At 45.6% G+C, this 22,867-nt stretch overlaps 1 protein-coding gene across 9 annotated transcripts in view; it reads left to right on the top strand.

Moving 5' to 3' along the window:
- ADAMTS13 (ADAM metallopeptidase with thrombospondin type 1 motif 13) overlaps positions 1–20,560 on the top strand; it is a 33,660-nt gene extending 13,100 nt beyond the window's left edge. For 4 of the 9 annotated variants that reach the window (XM_081896713.1, XM_081896711.1, XM_081896717.1 and 1 more), the window contains 20 exons: positions 31–94; positions 1,611–1,740; positions 1,855–2,003; positions 3,725–3,845; positions 4,767–4,847; positions 6,268–6,449; positions 6,600–6,735; positions 7,493–7,622; positions 8,972–9,151; positions 9,735–9,924; positions 10,868–10,985; positions 11,980–12,109; positions 12,385–12,564; positions 12,749–12,931; positions 13,617–13,821; positions 14,735–15,071; positions 15,746–15,892; positions 16,835–17,011; positions 18,165–18,349; positions 20,030–20,560. In XM_081896713.1, coding sequence (XP_081752839.1) covers positions 31–94; positions 1,611–1,740; positions 1,855–2,003; positions 3,725–3,845; positions 4,767–4,847; positions 6,268–6,449; positions 6,600–6,735; positions 7,493–7,622; positions 8,972–9,151; positions 9,735–9,924; positions 10,868–10,985; positions 11,980–12,109; positions 12,385–12,564; positions 12,749–12,931; positions 13,617–13,821; positions 14,735–15,071; positions 15,746–15,892; positions 16,835–17,011; positions 18,165–18,349; positions 20,030–20,182 — 3,178 coding nt within the window. In that variant the 3' untranslated portion in view covers positions 20,183–20,560. Of the gene's footprint in view, positions 1–30; positions 95–1,610; positions 1,741–1,854; positions 2,004–3,724; positions 3,846–4,766; positions 4,848–6,267; positions 6,450–6,599; positions 6,736–7,492; positions 7,623–8,971; positions 9,152–9,734; positions 9,925–10,867; positions 10,986–11,979; positions 12,110–12,384; positions 12,565–12,748; positions 12,932–13,616; positions 13,822–14,734; positions 15,098–15,745; positions 15,893–16,812; positions 17,012–18,164; positions 18,350–20,029 lie in introns of those variants that run through there. The other 5 variants (XM_081896714.1, XM_081896712.1, XM_081896715.1 and 2 more) reach the window with 5 other exon arrangements.
- Positions 20,561–22,867: the final 2,307 nt, after the last annotated feature.

Raw genomic sequence — 22,867 nt, 5'->3', positions numbered from 1 at the left:
CACACATACAAAGGTGTCCTTTCCTTCCAGACCTGCTTTTGGTGGACGTCAGTGTGAGGGAGAAGACTTGCAAGCAGAGATGTGTAATGAACAGGTAGGAGTGCAGCCATTTTTGCTTCTGTCCTCTGTTTAGAAAGCCCTGGCAGCTTTTCCTTTTGTAAATCTCAGGACACTCTTCATATACATAGGCTCTGTGTTGTCTTCCATGATTCCTTACATGTGGAATGTACCAGTTATGCCAGTTTCTGGAAAATCACAGGAGGGGAGAACGCTGTTACACTTAGATCCCACTAGCGTGCTTCCCATAGGCATCTGGTTGGCCGCTATGGAGAACAGGATGCTGGACTAAATAAGCAACTGGTCTGATCCAGCAGGCTCTTCTTACATTGGTGAGGAGTCTGGTTCAGCATCCACAGATGTGGACCTCTAATTCCTAGCTTTGTGTCAAGTTTCTAGTCCTCAAACTGTAGAGAAAATCTCAGGTGCATAGAAAGCTGCCTGATACCGAGTCAGACCATTGGTCCAGCTAACTCATTATTGTCCATACACTGTTTGGTAGGAACTCTCCAGGGTTTCAGGCAAAAGCCTTTCCCAGCTCTACATGACTGTTCACCCCTGAGCTATACAGCTCTTCCCAATGGTGAATGTATAGAGGTTGCAATAGTAATAATAATAATAATAATAATAATAATAATAATAATAATAATATATACCCCACCCATCTGGCTGGGTTTCCCCAGCCACTCTGGGCGGCTTCCAACAAAATATTAAAATAAAATATTTTATTAAACATTAAAAGCTTCCCTAAACAGAGAAAGAACATGCTCCAGATAGTTATGGATGGTCTTAGGGTAGAACAAGGCTACATAAGGGAATTGCATGGATGTGGTCCCTTGCATACGGGATGCGGGTGGCACTGTGGTGTAAACCACTGAGCCTAGGGCTTGCCGATCGGAAGGTCAGCGGTTCGAATCCCCACGACAGGGTGAGCTCCTGTTGCTCAGTCCCAGCTCCTGCCAACCTAGCAGTCCGAAAGCACGTCAAAGTGCAAGTAGATAAATAGGTACCCCTCCGGCGGGAAGGTAAATGGTGTTTCCATGCGCTGATCTGATTTCACCAGAAGCGGCTTAGTCATGCTGGCCACATGACCCGGAAGCTGTCTGTGGACAAACGCCGGCTCCCTTGGCCTGTAAAGCCGCAACCCCAGAGCCGTTTGCGACTGGACTTAACTGTCAGGGTTCCTTGCATAAGAGTATTAGCAACTAGAATTAGAATATGTGTGTACTTGCTTAAATTGAGGGAATAGGTGGTGGACACAGGAAGGGTTAAGTACCCCATCTTCCCACCTGACAATCCATCTCTAAAAGCACTGCCTCTCCTTTGATGCTATCTCCACAAATTCAGGTTTGGGACATGATATTCATCCCTTAAAAGCCCCTACTTGGAATTAAGCTCCATTTAAATCAGCAGGACTTGCCTTCAACTCCAACTTGTGGTTAGAAGAATGGGCCATTTACTTGTTTCCCCAAAGCAAAGGGCAGCCCAGCTGTTATGGTGGTATGAAATGGCATGTTTGATCTCAGCCATTTGATCTGTCTCCTCTTCCACAGCCCTGCCCAACGACAACCCAGGTGGGTTTCATGGATGAACAATGTGCTTTGACGGATATGAAACCACTTTACCTCAGCCTTGAGTTCCCATCCTTCTATAAGTGGGTGTCGGCTGTTGGCTACACCAAAGGTAATCCAGATTTGGGAGTTTTATGAAAAGGGGGTGGGGAGTTCTAACATTTCCTCAATACTATTTAAATTCATTGTCACACTAAAACTCTTAAGCACTTTCTACCCATCACAGGAGATGCCATGTGCAAACACATGTGTAGGGCATCTGGGAAGAATTTCATGGTGAGCCGAGGGGATCGATTCACAGATGGAACAAGGTGTGAGCTGAGCAGCCCTGCAGAAGAGACAGCGGTTGGCCTGTGTGTGATGGGCAGCTGCAGGGTAAGAACAATAGCCATGCAGAGGTGTGCCAGAGAACATCTGGCACTTCATTAAGGCAGTCAGGTCCTGGAGTTGTTGCTTTTTTAATCCTGTGCCTTTTTCTGTCTTGCACCCATTCTTAGTTTGTCTCCTCAGTGACTCAGCCCAGTGAAGCTTTCCCTATAATGTATCTCCAGGACAGGAAAAGCTTTGCTTGTGCATTTATGTAATTATTATGATTCATTTGACATTAGTTGCTCCCTGCATAAAAATATGCTTTCAAAAGATTAAGAGCTGAAGGCATAACATAACATAAAATAAAAAAACAAGGCTTTGTTATTGAACATAAGAATTTAAGAATAGCCCGGCTGAATTGTGCCAGTGACTCATCCGGTCCAGCATCTTCTTCTTTCAGATGCCCCAGTGGGAATCCCACGAGGAGGAATTGAGCAATAACCCGTTAAAAGAAATAACCTGTTAAACACACTCGGTTTAGTTTTCCTGGCTGCTGTTAAAGGCACAGGAGCAAGGCTGAAAGGAAAAGGTGGCAACCCTTAATTATGCCTCCCTGTAAACAGCCTTACTAGAAAAATTAACCAATAAACTGAAACAGACACTGGGACAAACAGAAGAAGACACCTTTACCCCGGTATGGCTCCCCTTTATCACATACACAACCCAACAAGACAATGACAATAATCCACCAACAGCATATAAATCAATAGGGCTAGCCTGATCCAAAACACCCACCCACCCCACTCACATACAAAAACAAAGATCACCACAGCCAATCACAAACAAACAACCATACCCTAGGCAAACCCCAACCTCTCTCACCACCAAAGGAACACAAGTGAACAGCACAAGCAGCGCTGACACCAAACCCTACATACATTAAGTAAAATAAAAACATTGCCACCCGACCCCACCTCACCCATCTTCCCCCCTTTTCTTCCTAATATCTCAACAAATGAAACTGATTTGTAAAAATGTTACATGGAAAGAAATACGAGAGAGAGAGATTACACATACTTCTGTAAATCAATAAAATCTTTAATAAAAATACATTTTAAAAATTATGCCTCCCTGTTTCCCCCATCATCCAGTTGCACAGAAGAGAAAGGGACCTTAGGAACACAGGAAGCTGCCTTATTCCATTTCAACCCCTTTGTCCATCCAGCTTAGTATTGTCTACACTGACTGGTAGCACTCTCCAGGATTTCAGACCAAGTTCTCCCCCACCTTTACCTGGAAATGCCAGAGATTGAACCTAAGGCCTTCAGCGTGCAAAGCAGAAGCTCTGCCACTGTAGTGGTTCTTCCACTGGCCATTATGAGAACAGGACGTTGGACTAGATAGGCCTTTCACCTGATACAGTAAAACTCTTCTTATCTAGTAAACTGCAATAGGCTGCACAGAATATACATTTCTTGGGGGAGGGGGAATGGCAATGCTTAGAACACCCCCCCAAAACCTGCAACTCCCCCAATAAGTAAAAATATATTTTAAAAAACAGGCAGGCAACTCCCCCGCAATAGACAACACTGCCCAAAGTCCAAACAACTCATTTAGTGGGAGGGAGAGGGAGGGTCAGAAACTAAGGGGTGGTGGATTGAGGGCCCTATGGTGTCCATGGGCACCATGCTGGGGACCTTAATCATATCCTATCACTGCATTAGGCCAGTTGTGGCTCCGTTATTCCCTGGGCGCAACTGAAGCAGCTTTCTTTCTTTCTTGCCCAGATGTTTGGTTGTGACGGTAGGATGGATTCCATGAAGAGGATGGATATGTGCCGAGTATGTGGTGGAGACAACACTACCTGTTTTGGTGTGAAGGACTCCTACGCAGAAGGAAAATCCAGAGGTATAGCACTGCTCCTTCTCTTTTTCTTTTCTAAATGTTACATTTTCATTATTCTTTTTCCTCCAAGAATGGAGCGCACTGTTTTCTTCATTACATTCAGAACAAGCCTGGAAGGTAGGTTAAGCCGAAATATAGTGAGTGGCTCCTTGTAGGGATGGGGAAGAAATTGGGTTATCTCAAAACAATTTGCAAACTGAAATTTTGCTTGGATCTAAGTTCAGTGATTAAAAGTAAAAAATTTAAAACCATTTTTTGCACTGGGACGCTGAAATCTTTTGGCATAGCTTTGGCATAGCTTTGAATGTCACATGGCTGGGGTTGTGAAAAGTCAGCAACTTCCATTCTGAGCTGTTCTTATCCCAACCATCATTGTTTCCTTTCCCCTGCAGTTCGGTTTCCACCAGATAATATATTATTTGCCTTGCTTTCTGCTATTTCATGTAAGTTAAATAATAATTTCCATATAACTGCCCAGAGTGGCTGGGGAAACTCAGCCAGATGGGAGGGGTATAAATAATAGATTATTATATTATTATCATATCACATGTAGGTTACAAATTTAATGCAATGAACGACATAATAATTTCCTCATCATTCATTTGAATACAAAGAAAGCACAATTTAAACTGAGGGCGCATGAGAGGAAGTAATCAATTACACATCCTTTGAGGACTGAAAACACCACCAATTACCAATCGGTATTTGCTGGATTGATTTACATTCCAAACACAGGCTAAGCAAATAAGCACCAGCAATTTCTGCTTCTATTTTTAAATGGAATTTTCCACTTTGCCTGGTTGTGCCTCAATCCCACACATTTTTAGCTCCAGACAGCTTCTCCTGCCTCTCGTTTTTCCTTTCTTGGATCTTCTTTGGTATAGATGTGCCCCGTTTCTCCCTTCTCTTTTGTCCCCCTTCCAGAGTACGTTACATTTTTGAGGCTCCCTCCTAACACCACCATGGTCCATGTGGTCAACCGGAACCCACTGTTCACGCATTTGGGTGAGTTTAGTAATGCAGCTTTTTAATAAACAAATTGAAATCCTTTAAACATATAAGACAAAGCTGCAGATAGTAAAGCTGCTTTAAGACTGCCACAACCAACCTCAATAATTTCTAACGCAAACCCATACGAGATTGCCTCGAGAATGCAAACATTTTGCAGGGGGAAATCAGTCACAAACTAGAAATATACATTTGCTTAATTAAAGTAGATTAAAGTACTCTGTCGCTCTAGCACAACAAATTCACTTTTTAAAAGAAAAATATGACTTTTTGTGGTAATGAAAGTGACGGGGAAATGCATTAAAAAGTGGAATAAATGAATAAACACCACACAAGAAAATCAGGATGAATGCTCTCATTTGATGTATAATCTCTCCGCAGACAATTCTGAACAACAGCTCAGTTAATAGGGTACGTTGTCTGGCCTCTGCATAAACTTTGCCCAAGGAAATCAGGATGAATGCTCAACAAACGCATCATTTTGTGGGAACCCCAATATTCCAATGTAGCAACCACCCCAGTTTCCTTTAACCAAAAGCCAATCCAAAAACAAATGTCTTGGGATTGTACCTACTAAGCCATGCTTTCGCAAAGCTCCATTTTTAATATGCTTATATTCACAGCAAAAGCTGTACCAATTAGATGTGGAGAATAGGGCTGGGCAAACATCGCCTGAAACTGGGTTTGAAACGGGTCATAGCGGTGACAATTTCACAGTTTTAAGGTAGGCATTATACAATGAAGCCCAGCAGGTGTCGCCAGTGTTTCACGCATGGCCTCCTCAGTCCTCAGCTCTCCTCAGACTGGGGAGGGAGGGAGGGAGGGGGAGGCTCTCTCGCCTGTCAGTGCCATCGCTTCTCCAGCCAAGCAAGCAAGCTGCCTCCTTCCTTCTGCCTCACACTGGGTGCTGGGAAGCGAAGGCAGGGCCGTGTCCTTTGAATCCCTGTGGTGGGAGCACATGGGGAGCAGCGCTGGGTCCTCTTCCTCACCTCTAGGCCTTCATGGTGGCTTGGCAGTGACACCCGTTTCCCCTCAATCTGCTGCCCGCAAGATGGAGGTAGCGGGGTTGGCTGGGGCATCAACAATGTCAGGTGCTCCGTGAAGTGCGGCAAGGTCCATGGGGTAGGCTAGGAGGGAGCTGGTGCACCTGCTTCAGGGCGGTGAGAGGCGCTGAGGCGAGGCAATGCTGTCGGTATATGCTATGCCATCAGTGCTGCAAAGGAGGATTGACTATGGAGGGCTGGCTGACTACTGTACTGAGCCAGTTCAATCTGCTTTGAAGTCCTCCTTCCTCTTCATTTCCAGACATCATGATATATTATTCTACTGCGATGTTTTGCTGGTGATAGCATCGCAATGTTGAAGAGCGGGTATCTCCCATCCCTTGTGGTGACACATTGCTGTTGCCTCCTTCTAGGTGTGAAGGTACAAGGGCAGTATGTAGTGGCAGGGAAAGGCAGAATCTCTTTCAACATCACATACCCCTCGGCCCTGGAAGACAATCAGATAGAATACAAGGTCTTTCTCACTGTGGAGAACCTGCCAAGCTTGGAGGAGATTCATGTGAATGGGCCAACGCAGGAGGACATAGAAATACAGGTAACACGGTACAGCCTGATAGAGAGGGCTGGCAGGTCATTTGGCCTGTGGGCCTGAGATTTCCCACTCCCTCTTAAACCCATTGAAATCAGCCAAGCCGTTGGTTGATCTCTGGATGCTATTCAAACCCTGGTTGCTTTTCCCTTCTAGGTTTATAGGAAATACGGGAAGGAGTATGGGGCTGCCACTAGCCCAGACATTGCCTTCAGCTACTTCAGACCAAGTGAGAAAGAGGTACATTCATGGGTACCCCAGCTTGGCCCCTGCTCTGCGAGCTGTGGGGAAGGTGAGGCACATTGTTTTCTGGCTCCACACTCAATTGTGAATGGGACATTTCTGTGATGAAGTTATTTGAGCGCAGAGGTGGGATTGCTCTCCAGGGTGCTGACTTAATAAAGGTGCACTGGAGCAAGTGGAACACTGTCTCACCAACCTCTGTCTACCTTCTTACTTAAATATAGTCCACAGGCCCCACTTGTCGGCCTCCTCCTTAGTTGCAAGGGTTATTGTCATTGGCTATGGCTCCACCTCCTCTTGGTCTTCTTGCACACCCCACCACTCCCAATTGACACCACTGGATGTTATAGCCTCAGGTTTCCTGCAAGGGGTTGGATGAGGATGGTTGAGAATTTCATTTGGTACACAATTCTAAGTAGACTAACCTGATCCACCCTACTCAGGGCTAAAAGGCATTAACTTTCCAGTTTTGCCACTCTCAAATTCCTTGAGTCCAAAAAAAAAAAAAAGAAAAAGTGGCAATATGTGTGCTTGGGGTTGAGATGTGCACAAAAATGAGCTTTTTTGGATTAAATTTGTACAAAGATGCATATTTCATGTGGCAAAGTATGTACTGAAAAGCAATTAGTTGTATCCAGCTAAGTTCTACTTAGAGTAGACCCATAGAAAATAACTAACCTGTTAGTTGTGGCCATCTATTTTAATATTGTCTGTCTTGTCACCCATAGCTGTTCTGTCCAATCAGCACTGACTCCCCTCTTTCCTTCTGGCAAATCTCGATCTCCTTTACACTTCATATTTTGCAGGTGCTCTGAAGGTCAGTTACTCCTGCTTTGACAAGGCAAGGAATGAAATGACGGATGACCTACATTGTCTGAAGACCCCAAGGCCCCCTGCCAGGCAAGAGCCTTGTGCTGTGGCCCCCTGCCAGCCCCAGTGAGTAAAGGTTCTGCTAGTTCTCTTTGTGGGAAAGGAAGAGCCCAGGTGACCCATGTTCATCTTCAAAAGCCTCAGCATAGCCCATTGCTGCCATCACTGAAAAGGCTAAAGTAGGGCATCAGTGGTAGAATACCTGCTTTGCATACAGAAGGTTCCAAGTTCGATCCTGTTAGGGCTGGGGATGTTCCCTGCCTGAAATCCCAAGAGAACCACTGCCAGCGTGCGCAGAGAATATTGAGCTAGGTGGAACAATGGATTGGCTAGGTACAAAGCAACTTTCTATGAAAGGGTTGTAGATCATGGTTTCCATGCAGACAGTCCCAGATTTAGTTTCCAGCATCTTCAGGTAGGGCTGAAAAGAATCCTCTGAAACTCCAAAGAACTGTCAGTGTAGACAGTGAGCTGGCTAACCAACAGTCTGGGTCAATGTAAGACAGCTTCCTATGTTAGCTTATGTCCTAACAGTAAATATAGTTTAATTTAGGAGATGTGTACATATTGAAGCTATCTCAGAAGACCAACTCTGCATGAATCCACTAGTCCTAATATTCCAGTTTGGTTTCTAGAATTGGCTAGGCAAGTGTGGTGCAGTGGTTTTACTAGGTGGCACAGAGTCCCAGGAAGAGCATCTTCCTTGCATGCAGAAGGTCCCAGGTTCAACCCCCAGCATCTTCAGCTTGGGCTGGGAGAGACTCTCTGCCTGAAATGCCGGAGAGTCACTACTGAGCTAGATAAACCAGTGGTCTGACTCATACAAGGCAGCTTCCAACATTCCTTTTTATTTCATCCCCTGTACTCAGAACCACAAGGACGAGAATATTGATTTCTTTTCAAGTAAACTGCAACAGCTCAGCATCTGCTTTGCTTGCAGAAGGTTCCCGGTTCAGTCCCCAATGGCATCTCCAGGTGGGGCTGGAAGAGACCCTTCTGAAACCCTGGAGAGCCACTGCCAGTCACTGAAGACATTACTGTGCTATTCAAATCAATGTTCTGAACAGGGCTGGGCGATATCTGGTTTTCAACCTTGTGATATATCGCCAGTTAAACATTGGTGATATACCAATACATCCCAATGACTGAAATAAGGATGAAGCTTTGTAGAGGCATTGGTTGGCTTTCCCCACATTGTGATTTTTGTATAGCACATAAACACGCACACATCATGATTCGTGATATATTGCCAGGTCAAGAATTATGAAACCGATATGATACGGACTTCAAACCAGTTCTGGGTATATCACCCACCCCTAGCTCTTACTCTGTCATAAGGCAGCTTCCTGTGCTCCTGATGCCACTTCCTGCATGAGTGTGGGTGGGTGTGACAGGCCCTTCCTGTTTTCTCCAAGATGGGTAGCAGAATACTTTGGGCCCTGCAGCGTCCCCTGTGGCGGTGGTGTGATGGAGCGACTGGTTTACTGTACAAAGGAAGAAAGAGGATTGAATGTGACCCTGCCTGATTCAGAATGTGTGGATGCTCCCAAACCATCAGCTGTCGAGTCCTGCAACACTGAGATGTGTCTTCCAAGGTAAGTAAACATATAAGTCACCCATAAGGGACAATGGGTTGTCCAATGTCTTGGCCTCCTGTGATTCTGTGGAAGAGCAAGGAAAAACTGCAGAAATGTGCAGTGATTGGTGAAGATGGGTGGTGGCACACACATACACCTGGAACCATGAGTCTTTACTTGGCTCACAAAATTACATTGAGGGGTTTCTCTGATCTCGCCCAACTACACCAGGAAAACTTCGATCATTTCTAAGTTAATCCAAGGAGAACATAGGAAGAGCCTGGCTACTGGGTCAGACCAAGAAATTTAGTCCAGCATCCTGTTTTCATAGTGGCCAACCTGATTCCTCCAATGGCAAGTCCGCAAGCAGGACCTGGGTTCAACATCAACTCTCCCCTCTTGCAGATGCAGACTGCCTGAGACAATGAAGGGAAAACAAAACCATTGTGGTTAGAAGACATTGATAGCATTATATTCCATAAAAGACTTGGAAAGGTTATCCATCTCTCCACCCACGAACACACAGTGAATATAGAATCTGTTGCAGAGAAATCCAGAAGTCGCCAATGCCATTCTGTAATGGCTGTTACTTTCTATCCAGGTGGAAGGAATCAGAGCCAGGCCAGTGCTCTGCAATTTGTGGCTTGGGGGTTGCCCCAGTGAATTTGACTTGCGTTCAACTCTGGGATGGGGTGGAAAGTACCGTGAATGCCAGCCTGTGCCCAGCGGATGAGAAGCCCCTGGCCTTTGTGTCTTGCATGGTGAACATCTGCCCTTTGGGATGGAACACGGTACGTAGAGCATAGGAGGAGCTCTGTTGGACTGGACTAAAGGCCAGTCTAATTAGGGTTGCAGGGAAAGCCCAGTTTAGTTCGCGTCTGAAGAGAAATCTACCTAATTTGCCATTTCAAAACAATATACAAACTAAAACGCAGCCATGGTTCAAAATTTGCACTTCTCTGAGGTTGACAATGCAGTTCTCCACGTATACCAAAATATGCATGTACTAAAGTGTGTATAAAAATGCATATAATAGTGGAAAGAACACACAAAGTGCATTATAGAAGTGAAAATAGAAATATTGGGGGAGATACAATTGCAGTTGAATGTAGCCACTGTATGCTAACAGCTCAAGCCATGTCTGATATACTTATTCAGCTTTTCTCTCCATCGACTCCTAATATAGCTTTGCAACTGACAGAAACCCCAGCATATTTGTAACATGAAATGGTTTTCTGGAGGAGACTTTGTTGACAATGTAGCCTATTAAAATAAGTTGGTCAAGTACATGGGTAGGCAAACTAAGGCCTGTGGGCTGGATCCGGCCCAATTGCCTTCTAAATTCGGCCCATGGACGGTCCGGGAATCAGCGTGTTTTTACATGAGTAGAATGTGTCCTTTTAGTTCAAATGGATCTCTGGGTTATTTATGGGGCATAGGAATTTGTTCATTCCCTCCCCCCACAAAAGAAATAGTCCAGCCCCACACAAGGTCTGGGGGACAGTGGACTGGCTCCCTGCTGAAAGAGTTTGCTGACCCCTGGATGCATCAAGCTGGATGCATCAATGCTACATACTTCATCACTCTGGGAGCTGTAGTATGATGAAGCTGCTGAGAAGATCCCTGTGCCAAAACTGGAGTCCCCTGGGTTCCCTAAAGGGGAGCCTTGACAGATATGTTACATTCCACATCCTAACTTGTTTCCCTGCCATGAGATATTGTGCTCTTCTGCAGCAGGAAGAGATGCCCCACTCAGAGCTCTTGGTCCCGTTTTGGCCTCATAAGACTGGAAATCGCTCAGTGTATGTCTGGAGCCCTTTGGCTGGAGCATGCCCTGTCACCTGCGGGGGAGGTAAGGTGGTTTCCCAGGTGCTTCTTGTGCATTAATGAGCTCATCAAAGACTATTTTGTGTATTATCATTTTCCAGAAGGGAGCTTTGTCTTGACAACACACTTATCCCACACTAATTGTTTGTTTGACTTCAAAGCATTTTCATTCTGCTCTTCAAACAAAACAGTTCCCAGAGTGGCTTACATATGATCAATAAAGCAAGACAATCCCTGTCCATAGGCTAACTGTCTATCCTGAGTAATGTGACATGAAAGAAAATAGGGATGAGGAGGGAAAAGGAAAGAGCAAGCTCGGGGACTGGTTCTTAATGTTAGATACTAGCCTGATGGAATGCAAAGGCCATGGCTAGATGGCAGTTGAAGGCTGGAGAAGCTCAATGGAATTGGTCTCTCAGCAGAGCTGATGTAGTCCCAACCCTCACTCTACTGCAGCCTGATGGGATGGCTGCTGCCCAGCTGAGAGTTGAGATGAAGCCAAATGCAACTGATAGTAGAGCCAGTAGAATAGCTCTGTTTCCATTCTCTTTTTCTGCTGCAGTCCAATGGAATGATCACTACTAGTTGTATGGGAGCCAAAGATGTCTGGTGGAGTAGCTTCTTGTTTCTTTCCCACTTCTCTGCTTAGCTGTCAACTTATCCCTTTTCTTGCGAGGAATCCTATTCGGGAGAAGGGAATTTCCCTTAAAAAAAGGAAAACGTTGATAGCTATTCTCCTCTGCAGCCTGACTGGATGGTGGCTACTAGGTGACAGTTGAGAGAGAACCAAAATCAATTGGTCTTTCAGCAGAGCCAGTGGAATAGCACTGCTTCCCTTCTGTGCTCCTGGCTGGCTTCACAGCCAGATGGAATGGCTGCTGCCAGGCTGAGAGCTGAAAAGAGGGAAGATCCAGTATCCCTGCGAGAAGGAATTAAAAGAAATTGGAGCTCATCAAGTGGGCTCCTGGGGGGAAACAAAGGAGTTTTACATAACCCACTCTGGCCACTTCTCTTCCCAGGCTTGATGAGGCTGAGCTATGTCTGCCTGGTCTTTGACACCAGAGAGGAAGCAGAGGAGGAACGTTGTAACCAGGCACCAAAGCCAGCGAGTCAGCTGGAACTGTGTAACCCCACGCCATGTCCAGCAAGGTAAAAGTGCATAGCATGAGCATAAGTATGAATAAATCTTGTATATCTAGCCTTGTATTCCTTTCACAGGCCCTTGAGGCACATTCACAGCCCGGAAGAAAGAAAAAAGAATCTACTCACTCATGCGTTTACAAATGATTCCTTGCCTGATGGTCACCTGGAGATTATTCCTGCTTGCCACCAGTGACTGGATCCGTGGTTTTGTCACAAGCCCAAGGAAATTGATGGAATAAGTTGATTTGTGTTTGTCTCCTCCTTTCCTGCTCTCTCTCCAGCTGGGAAGTGAAGGAACTCGCTCCATGCCCTGTGACCTGTGGTGGAGGAAAGATACCCCTCTCGGTCCGCTGCGTCCGGCAAGACAAGAACACAACCCGCACTCTTCCTCACTCGAAATGTAGCCGGATACACAGGCCAGCCAGCAGCAGAGAATGTGCTATGGAGCCATGCCCAGCCAGGTAAGTGCCAATTGTTTTGAGGGCAGTGGCCAAGGAGAGTGTTCTTTGTCTTTTATAATGAATTCATAATCTCTAGAGCCAGGTCTGGGATTGGCCTGTTAACAGTGGGTGGAACTGAGGGTGGGAGTCACATGTTGGCCCCTGGGTGCTTTTGATTCAACAACTGGGTTCTGTGGTCCTACAGGTGGTCCTACAAAATGGGCACATGTAGCACCAGTTGTGGTAGAGGTGTGATGCGCAAGGTCCTCTACTGTGCACGGGCAACAGGGGAGAAGGCGGAGGAAGAGATTCTACCAGACACGGACTGTGAGAGTTTGCCTCGCCCGGAAGAGCAGGAAGTGTGCAACCTGGAACCATGTCCCCCAAGGTCATTCATTAGTTGTGCATTCATTTAACTGGAGTCTTTTCCTCATCACCACAAATATTATTTAGCTAATTTATAGACTGCTTATCTATCTGTACTATATATCTTGGAAAGTTGTTTTTTCAGTGTGCATTTGAATATTGCAACCAAATTTAGCATGATGGTTCCTGGGTTGAAGGAGCAAGTTTTTGTCTATACTGGAATACAGTTGAAAGCAATTTTGAATTAAGATGGTGGACTGAACCTTTCAAATCTTCAACGGTTTTCTTTTGGTTCTTAGAATTCCCAAGGCATGCCAGCTACGAGGCTAGTTATGCATAAATTATATTCAAATGCTTCAGACTGAGACGAAGACACTAGAACAACAACAACAAAATGTCAAGGGCTCCAAAACATGCAACAGCTCTTTACACATAAACAGATAACTTTAAAATGCTACATATAATTTTCTTATTACCTTAATGTTTTAGATTGAATTTGAATGTGGTGTATATGAAGAGCAGTATAGACAGATATAGATAATCTGATATTCCCAAATGTTTTGTGCAAAGTAGAATGATAGGAGGGTCGTGTTAAAATCTGGGGATGTTGAGGAGGGCAGTTTTGTGTGTTCACTTGACTCACTGATCAACTCTCTTCTCTCTCTCTCTCTCTCTCTCTCTCTCTCTCTCTCTCTCTCTCTGAGAAGGTGGAAAGTGACTAGAATGGGTCCGTGTTCCTCCTCCTGTGGACTTGGGGTAGCCACCCAGTTGGTGACTTGCATGCAGCTTTCTGGGGGACAAGAGATTGAGCTGGCTAAAAGCCAGTGCCCAGAAGCAGAGAAGCCCCCCTTCAGTGTGCCTTGTGTGATCCGGGTCTGCCCTTATGAATGGAGGGTCACCAAATGGACACAGGTAAACCTTTCAGTCAGGGGTGGGGAACTAAAGCCTTGGGGTCACCTGGCCTCTCTATCTGGCCAGCAAAACTCTTCCCAGGCCACATACCCCATTGGCCTTGCTTCATATCTCAAGTGCTTTTGCCTGGCTAGAATGTGTCCCTTAAGTCTGATAATGCCTCTTGCTTGGATGGAAGATGGAGATGGGGTGGGGTGAGTCTGTACAAAAGCAAAATTTCCATCCATTGCTTCTCCCACTTGTGCCTCTGGCCCCAACAACAACAACAACAACAACAACAACAACAACTGGAATGTGGCCTTCAGAAGGTTGCCTAGAAGGGAATGTGGCTCTCAGGCTAAAAATGGTTCCCCACCCCTGGTTCAGGCTTCAATACCATTCAGAGATGTGTTGGAATTAGGACAGAGCTGGGTTGCTCTCAGGAACCCCCCTTGGCACTTGCCAAGGCCCCCTGCCCCTCTTGTTATTTTTTTTTTACTTTGAGGACTTGTTCTGGGGGCATTGCCTGCTTTTTTGTCAGTCTTTGTTTCTTGGGAAAGTGGTTAAATGTTTTGCCTGTTTAGATGGGCAGATTCAGTATCACCAGCTTTTCTTCTGTGAAATGGGCATTTTGTGGTGCCTACCACAGTTTTCTTAGATTTCCAAATGTGACCTCCAGCCCAAACTGGTTGTGGGGAGCCCTGGGTTAGACTCTTCGATTAGAGCTAGATCAGCCTAGCTTCAAATGCCACCCTTGTGGGAGTCATTCTTTCCCAGCCCACCCTTCTCTGTACTGGCTTGTGGTCTCTGAGGAAAAGGCAGCATAGAAGTGTCATAAGCCAATGATGGGGCTGCCCATCATTATTCCAGGGCTCCTCTCATCTGATAATGCTTACTGTTCATTTAAAAATTGCTTCTGGGTTTCTCCCTCCAGTGTTCTGCCTCTTGTGGGAATGGTATTCAGACACGACAGGATTTCTGCGTCAATCCCGAAACTGGGGCACGGGTGAACCCCACCTTTTGCATGCACTCCCCTAAGCCTGTGATGTTGCGAAGTTGCTCTGTCGCTCCCTGCCTTGAACAGGCCACAGTAAGTCCGGTCTCCAGGACAGATCTCAGGACTTTGCCGCCTCCTACGGAGCAACTGATGGCTGCAGTGACCATTGGCCCTGAAAAGCCACACCATAGAGCTTTGGACCTTCCACAGCCTGATGGACTAGCTCCTTCCATGAAACGATTTGAGGATATACTGTGGAACGCTGATGAGTACAGTTGCGCAGCTTGTATTTACTTACGTGTGATTATCACTAGACTTCGCCTTTTAACAGGGGCTGCCAACCCCTTTTAGGCCAGGAAGTACATTTGTGAGGAAGTGCAATTGGTGGGGCATATTTGAGAGACCACCTCTTTTCCTACAGACTCTCTTGGGTGTTAATATCAGAAAAGCCTTCAAAAGTTCAGGGTGGTGGTTTCCTGGAAGAGAACAGTCTCTGTGGCAGCCCCTAAGTTTTGGAATTCCCTCTCCACAGAGGTACATCTGGCTTCTTAACTATACAGCTTCCAGAGAAAGCTGTACAGATGTACTTTTTTTACCCTGGCCATTGACACCTGAGTTGTATGTGGTTTTGGACCCACAGTGTACATATGGTTGCTAAGTGTTCCTAGTAATAAATTCCAAATTGTTGTAACCCACCTTGGGACCTGCAGGAGAAAGGCAGGTAATAATTTAATAATAATAAATTCATAAAATGGCTGTTGCAGAGCATGACATAATGACTTCAACGTAAGAGAAGCTGGTGCTCTGGTACTGAGCTATGCCCTCTTAAGAACATAAGAGCCTACCGGATCAGTCCAAGGGCCCAGCTAGTCCTCTTCTCACAATTGCTGATCAGATGCACTAATGGGAATGGCATTCAGAAGCATTGCTGCCTTTCTTCCTTTGCAGGTCCCTGTGGGCAGCTGTTCCTAAATTCCACTGGGTTCATCAACATGACTGGTGTGCAAGCCAGCGACTGCATTGTTGCCATTGGCCGCCCCTTAGGAGAGGTCCTAAGGGTCCAAGTGCTGGAGAGCTCCCTGAACTGCAGTGCAGGTGAGTGTTTGGTTCATAGCATTGGAGGACATGAGAGCTGGGAAGCCACCAGTTCAAATCTTAACTCAACCAGGAGATGCTAGGCTGAAATAGTTTCCCCACCCTATTCTGTGGCCTGAATTGAGATTACAGGTGCCTGCATAGTTATATATGTCCCCAACAGCTCAGGATGGGAGAGGAATCCAACTGAATTGGCATTGAAAGACAAACCTATCATAATTCACATTTTCTGAAACAATGCATGAACCGAAGCACAGCCCTTCAAAATTTGTGCAACGCAGTTCTCCAGCCTCAAGTAATGTGTGCAGGAAAACATGCTTTTGGGTATATATATATATATATATATATATATATATATATATATATATTAGTGAAAATAGCATACAAAAATGCATTACATTAGGGAAAAGTGCTGTTCCAAAATATACGTGTATTAAGCAAAATTGTGGAATACTCTGCCAACAGAGATTCAGCAGGCGCCTTGTGCTTCAGGACCTGCTGGAAAATTTTCTATTCTGTCAGACTTATGCAGACGATTAAGAAAGCATATTTCTAGAATAGTTAGCTGATTCTGATGTTAACTGTATACAAGGTTTCTATTGTATTGTTTCACGTATAGTATTTTTAAAAAAATGAATAATGGTTTATAAATATTTATAAATATTTTTACAATTAAGATTACAAACAAGCATGTTCATATAAAGATATAATAGCAGATTATGAGAAATAGCAGCTAAATGTTCATGAGGACCTTTTTAAAAATCACACACTGATGCAGAAACGCAGTGAACACAAAATTGGAAAAAGTAGGAATTGAGAGGAACCACAATGGACAGAATTAATTGCCCTTCCCTACTATCAGCAGACAGTCTCATTTGTTATAAAATGGTTGTGGATGATCAGTCTGACATGTTCCCCAGCATCCCTTATCTTTTGCTCCAGGTGACGTGATGTTGTTTTCTACACGGATGATGTGGCGGACAGGCTGTAAGAAGCTGGCGCATTCCACCATAAACACCAGGACCAACACGCTGGTGGTGAGACAGCGCCGCCTGGGTCCTGGGAATGGAGTTTCCCTTTGGTACAGCAGCAAAGTGGCAGCTAAGAAATACCATCAAGGTAGGTTTGGTTGCTGCCATACTGAGCTGGCTCCACTGGAAGTGAAAAAGGGAGATCTAAGAAGGACTTAAGGGACCCGGGTGGCTCTGTGGGTTAAACCATAGAGCCTAGGGCTTGCAGATCAGAAGGGTGGCGGTTCGAATCCCTGCAACAAGGTGAGCTCCCATTGCTCGGTCCCTGTCCTTCCAACCTAGCAGTTTGAAAGCACATCAAAGTGCAAGTAGATAAATAGGTACCACTCCAGCGGGAAGGTAAACGGCGTTTCCATGTGCTGCTCTGGTTCGCCAGAAGCGCCTTAGTCATGCTGGCCACATGACCCAGAAGCTGTCTGTGGACAAACGCTGGCTCCCTCGGCCAGTAAAGCAAGATGAGTGCCACAACCCCAGAGTCGGTCACAACTGGATCTAATGGTCAGGGGACTCTTTACCTTTTTAAGAAGGTTTTAGGGTTCCATGAGAGACATGAGGTCTGTGGCTGGATCCTCTGGTGTTTTTTTCAGAGTGTAAAAATAGGTTGGCGCACAGGCCACCCAAGCCAGGCACATGTGTTAGTGGTCGGGCGCTCCACTGGGTGGTGCACTCACCCACAGGAGCCTAACACTTCACTTGCTTTTAATGTTTTGTTCTTGTAATGCAACTACAGTCTGTTTTCACTGCTACTTTGTCTCTGCCTTGCTCTGAGGAAGGGAAAGCAGGTCCTTTCACAGAGCTAGGCACTTGGGGAGGGATAGTCTAGGACATGGGTAGGCGAACTAAGGCCCGGGGGCCAGATCTGGCCCAGTCGCCTTCTAAATCCGGCCCACGGATGGTCCAGGAATCAGTGTGTTTTTACATGAGTAGAATGTGTCCTTTTATTTAAAATGCATCTCTGGGTTATTTGTGGGGCATAGGAAATCGTTCATTTATTTCCCCCCAAAAAAATATAGTCTGGCCCCCCCACAAGGTCTGAGGGACTGTGGACTGGCCCCCTGCTGAAAAAGTCTGCTGACCCCTGGTCTAGGAGAGTTCCTGGATTGCTTTCATTTTTCCAGGGCAGCTAGGCATTCTCTTTCAAAAACATTTTAAAAGTTTTAAAGCACAAGTAAAACTCTACCACAAATCCTCATTTGTGGTAGATTCATTGCTGTCTTCTGCATCCATTTCCTTAACCGCAGATTGCGACGTGCAGTTGTTCGGTCCCAGTGGGAGAATAGTGACCCCTACTCCTTTGGCAGGCTGGGAACAACAAGGGGCTTGCAGGACATTTGTTGACGTGGCTCCTAGGCATTGCATTGCCATTCAAGCTGCATATGTGGACCCAACAGCTGACTCCAACCAAACACACTCCAGTTACATCTCGGTGAGAAAACTGCACAGAGTAAGGGCCCAGGTCTCACACACTAGGAGAATAAAAGCATAACATTAATCAGATGCAAGGGTGGAGAATCTGATCAGCACTCAATTTACAGCGGTGTGGGTGGTTCCTTCCGCACAGGGCGCTGAGCCAAGGGTGTGCAAAACAACCACCACCTATATTCATATGGGTACCTACTGAGAAGATCCACTGTACCAAAAGGAATTATTGTGAAAATAAAAAATATGGGAGGTGGGAAGGGCAAGTCAGATTTTGTTTTCACTCAGGGCGACATATTACCAAAGTCCGCCACTGACCTATTGGCTGCATTCCTTCCTGGACAACTTTCTGGGAGCCATTTACCCATGGTGAGCAGAGCCAGAGGCAAAAGTGTGTGGAGCAATGAGTGCCAATGTTACCTTTGTACAGGAGGCTATTTTCTAACATGCACTCAAATTTTGTTGTTGTCTTCTGCTTTTTCTCTCCCCCACCCCTGCTCCTTTTCCATCAAAATGCTGCTTCTATCCTGGACATTTATGGTGGAATAGCCACTCTTGGGACCCCTCCAGAGTCCATACTAGGTTTGGGTTGTTGTTGGTCCCCCCCCCACTTGAAATCATGTACCGGTAACTTTCCACACCACAAATATTCTGGCTTATTTTTTATCCCACATTTGTTGCTCTGTAGAGAGCAGTGGAGAGCCAGTTTGGTGTAGTGGTTAAGAGCGATAGTCTCGTAATCTGGTGAACTGCATTCGCTTCCCCGCTCCTCCACATGCAGCTGCTGGGTAACCTTGGGCCAGTCACACTTCTCTGAAGTCTCTCAGCCTCACTCACCTCACAGAGTGTTTGTTGTGGGGGAGGAAGGGAAAGGAGAATGTTAGCCACTTTGAGACTCCTTCAGGTAGTGATAAAGCGGGATATCAAATCCAAACTCTTCTTCTTATTCTGTAGCAGAAGAGGTACCCTTCCAGGTAGTAATAGTGTGGTTCCATTTTGGGGAAGCATTGCAGAACAACCAATAAAGCAGAAGAATGTGTGAACAGTCCAGGATAAACCCACCACCAATGCAACAAATGTAGGACAAAATAAATAAACCAGAATGTTTGTGGTGTGAAAAGTTACATGATTTCAGCAGGAATTTTATGGGACGTGCTGACTGTAGTAAGCAGTAAGTCCACCTTGAAAGATCTGCAGGTGCAAAAGTGTGGTCGTGTATAACCCTCCCGATACCATCATAAGCACAAATCAAAATGAACGTAAAGTAAAATTGGAGAAATGAAGGAATCCTTAGGCATTGTGAACATAAGAACATAAAGAAAGCCTGCTGTATCAAGCCAGTGGCCCACCTAGTCCAGCATCCTGTTCTCACAGTGACCAACCAGGTGTCTGTGGGAAATCCGAAAACAGAACCCGAGCACAAGAGCACTCTCCCCTCCTGTGGTTTCCAGCAAATGATGGTTTCCAACTGTGCAGGCAGAGCATAGGCAACATGGCTAGTAGCCACTGATAGCCCTCTCTTCCATGAATTTGTCTACTCCTCTTCTAAAGCCTCTCAAGTTGATGACCATCACTGCCTACTGTGGGAGTGAGTTCCATGGTTTAACTCAGCACTACAAAGTATAGTTTAACTGTTGTGGATGTCACGTTTCTGTGTCTTTGGCTGACCTGACCTTCCATTCTTCAGATCCGAGATGTCAATGCCATGAAGACCGCAGTTTTCCATGGAAACCAGCCATTCTACTGGGAGTCAGTTGGGAGCAGGGCCGAAATTGAATTCAGCAAAGACTTTGCCAGCGTCGGTTTCCAAGCAGAATACTGGGTAACTTTGCCCAAATAAACACAGCCTCAAGTTGTTTCAAGGTCAACTGTTCATCCAAGGGTTGTATAGTCAGGGGGAGTTAGTAAACACAGTTTGTCTTGTAGGAGGGATGGAAAGTGATATCCACTGAAAAACTCTTAGAGGTTGCAGGAGCCCTTCTCTCTTTTTTGCACCTGTTCCCATTGCTGTGGAAGGGAGGGGCTTCTCATGCCTGAACTCACCCTGGCTCTGCCACTGTCTCAGGTGGGGATCTCCACCGATTCAATTATTTTTCCTTCAAATGTTGCTGCTGTTGTTTTCGAGCAGGGTTAGTCCTGCTCCTCTCATGTGGTAAAGTCAACATACACATACATACCTCTTGGAGATCTGCCAATAAAGTCTTTATATGGGTGTGAACCTGAAAAGTTATTAGCCTGAAATTAATAATCCCTGCACCTGTGTACTGTATCATGTAAGCCTGAGTTGGCCAATCTCTGCTGTCCTCTACCTAGAAATTATTATTCCAAATGCCTCTGATTTTTAGGTGAGGGTGTATACAGTATATTGAAAAATGCAGTGTGTTCAAATATGTTTGCAGTTGTGTGTGTTATGCATCTACACTCACTACAGATACAGGCTTGGCCATGGCACGCTGGAGGATGTGTAGACTCAGTTGCAAATGCAGGTTTTCCAACTCTTGAGTTGGAACTACTTACTACTTGTGAGGCAAATAGTGTTGGAGTTTGGTATATATTTTCCTATATACCTAAAAATCAAAAGCTGTCATCGTACAATCCCATTGGAGGATTGTAGTGCTGCATCACACTTCTGGATTTGCCTGGTCAGGGTGGGGGAAGGGAGCAGAAGAGAAAGGAAGTTTTAAAATGGTGGTTTTAAACAGTAAGAATTGAACGGTGCAGGGATGGAGAGAGACAGGAGCTGTGGGAGGGTGGAGGGGCAGGCAGGCGGTAGGAGGGATTAGCGAGCAACACTAGCAGTGGCAACAGCCTTGAGTGTATGTGTGTACACAGCAGAGTGCAGGAATAAATAGTTTGATAATGCTGCAACTTATTGCAAGTGTTGTTGCTTTACTCCCAACACCCCTTCTGAACAAAGTGTGTTCAAGTCCACAAGTCCAGTGGGCCCTGGGAAGTGGCTTAGTGAGACTCTGAAAAATATATACTTAAGACTGAGGTGGCATGGGTGTAGCGGGGGGGGGCTACCCCCCTAAACCAAGTAAACAAATAAAAATGCTTAACTAACTGACCAATTGCATTGCAGACAACTTGGTTCTGCCCCCCCCCCCATAAAGCCTGGCTGTACCCATGTGAGGTGGTGTACATAGTTCTCTTTTTTCCATTATCCTCACAACCAGTCCTTTTTATCTAGAAAAAGAGGCGCAGGTACAGAGTACCCTTGAGTACCCCTGGAAAAAACATTGCTCACAACCACCCTGTGAGGTAGAGGTTAGGTTAAGAGAATTAACTGCCCCAAAGGTCACCCAGTGAGCTTCATGGCTGAATGGGTATTTGAAAACTCTTCCATATCCTAGTTCTGCACTCTAACCCAAAGCTTTCCAAGCTTTTCATGTTGGTGACACACAACATGAAATGAAATGCATCATTTCGTGACACAGTAATTCTGTTTCACTAGCAAACCAGAGGTTAAACTAACCCTTTTCCATCCCCTAGAGGAGTGTGTGGGGAGCGTTCGCGTGACACACTTACACACTGCAGCCGACACACTAAAGTGTCGCGACACACAGTTTGGAAAGCTCTGCTCTAACCATCGCACCGCACTAGCATCTCCTTCCATTTCCACTGGCAAGCAAGATTTTAACATGTTTCAAAATTCAACTTCACATGAAAATTCAGCATTACATCTTAGAAAGAGCATAAAGTCGTTATGCATTTGCTGCTATTCCTCCCCTTTCTTTTTCCTTTTTTTTTAAGGGGGTGTGAGATCTCTCAGTTTCCTATAGCGTACCCTCCAACATTTCTGCGATGAAAATAGGGACATCCCATTCCATAATGATATATACGTATACTCCACACATCTGACTGAGTTGCCCCAGCCACTCTGGGCAGCTTATATATATATATAAAGGTACCCTTGCCCGTACGGGCCAGTCGTGTCCGACTCTAGGGTTGTGCGCTCATCTCACTTAAGAGGCCGGGGGCCAGCGCTGTCCGGAGACACTTCTGGGTCACGTGGCCAGCGTGACGAAGCTGCTCTGGCGAACCGGCACCAGCGCAGCACACGGAAACACCGTTTACCTTCCCGCTATAAAGCAGTACCTATTTATCTACTTGCACTTAGGGGTGCTTTCGAACTGCTAGGTGGGCAGGAGCTGGGACCAAAAGACGGGAGCTCACCCCGCTGCGGGGATTCGAACCGCCGACCATACGATCGGTTTTACCCACAGCGCCACCCGCGTCCCTTCGATATATATATATATATATATATATATATATATATATATATATATACACACACACACACATAATAAAACATTAAACAAAAAACACCCCTATACAGGATTGCCTTCAGACAGCTCGGAGGTCACATAACTCCATACCCTCCAACATTTCTCCAATGAAAACACAGACATCCTAAGGAAAAGTGGGACATTCTGGGATCAAGTCAGAAACCGGGGCAGCTTCTTTAAACCAGGGTCACCCCTGGAAAATAGGCTTGGAGGCAGTTTTATTACGTGGCTTCAAA

The sequence above is a fragment of the Podarcis melisellensis genome (assembly GCF_964234715.1).
Source record: "Podarcis melisellensis genome assembly, chromosome: Z".
Classification (NCBI taxonomy): domain Eukaryota; kingdom Metazoa; phylum Chordata; class Lepidosauria; order Squamata; family Lacertidae; genus Podarcis; species Podarcis melisellensis.
This window is presented reverse-complemented; position numbering and strand designations above follow the sequence as displayed.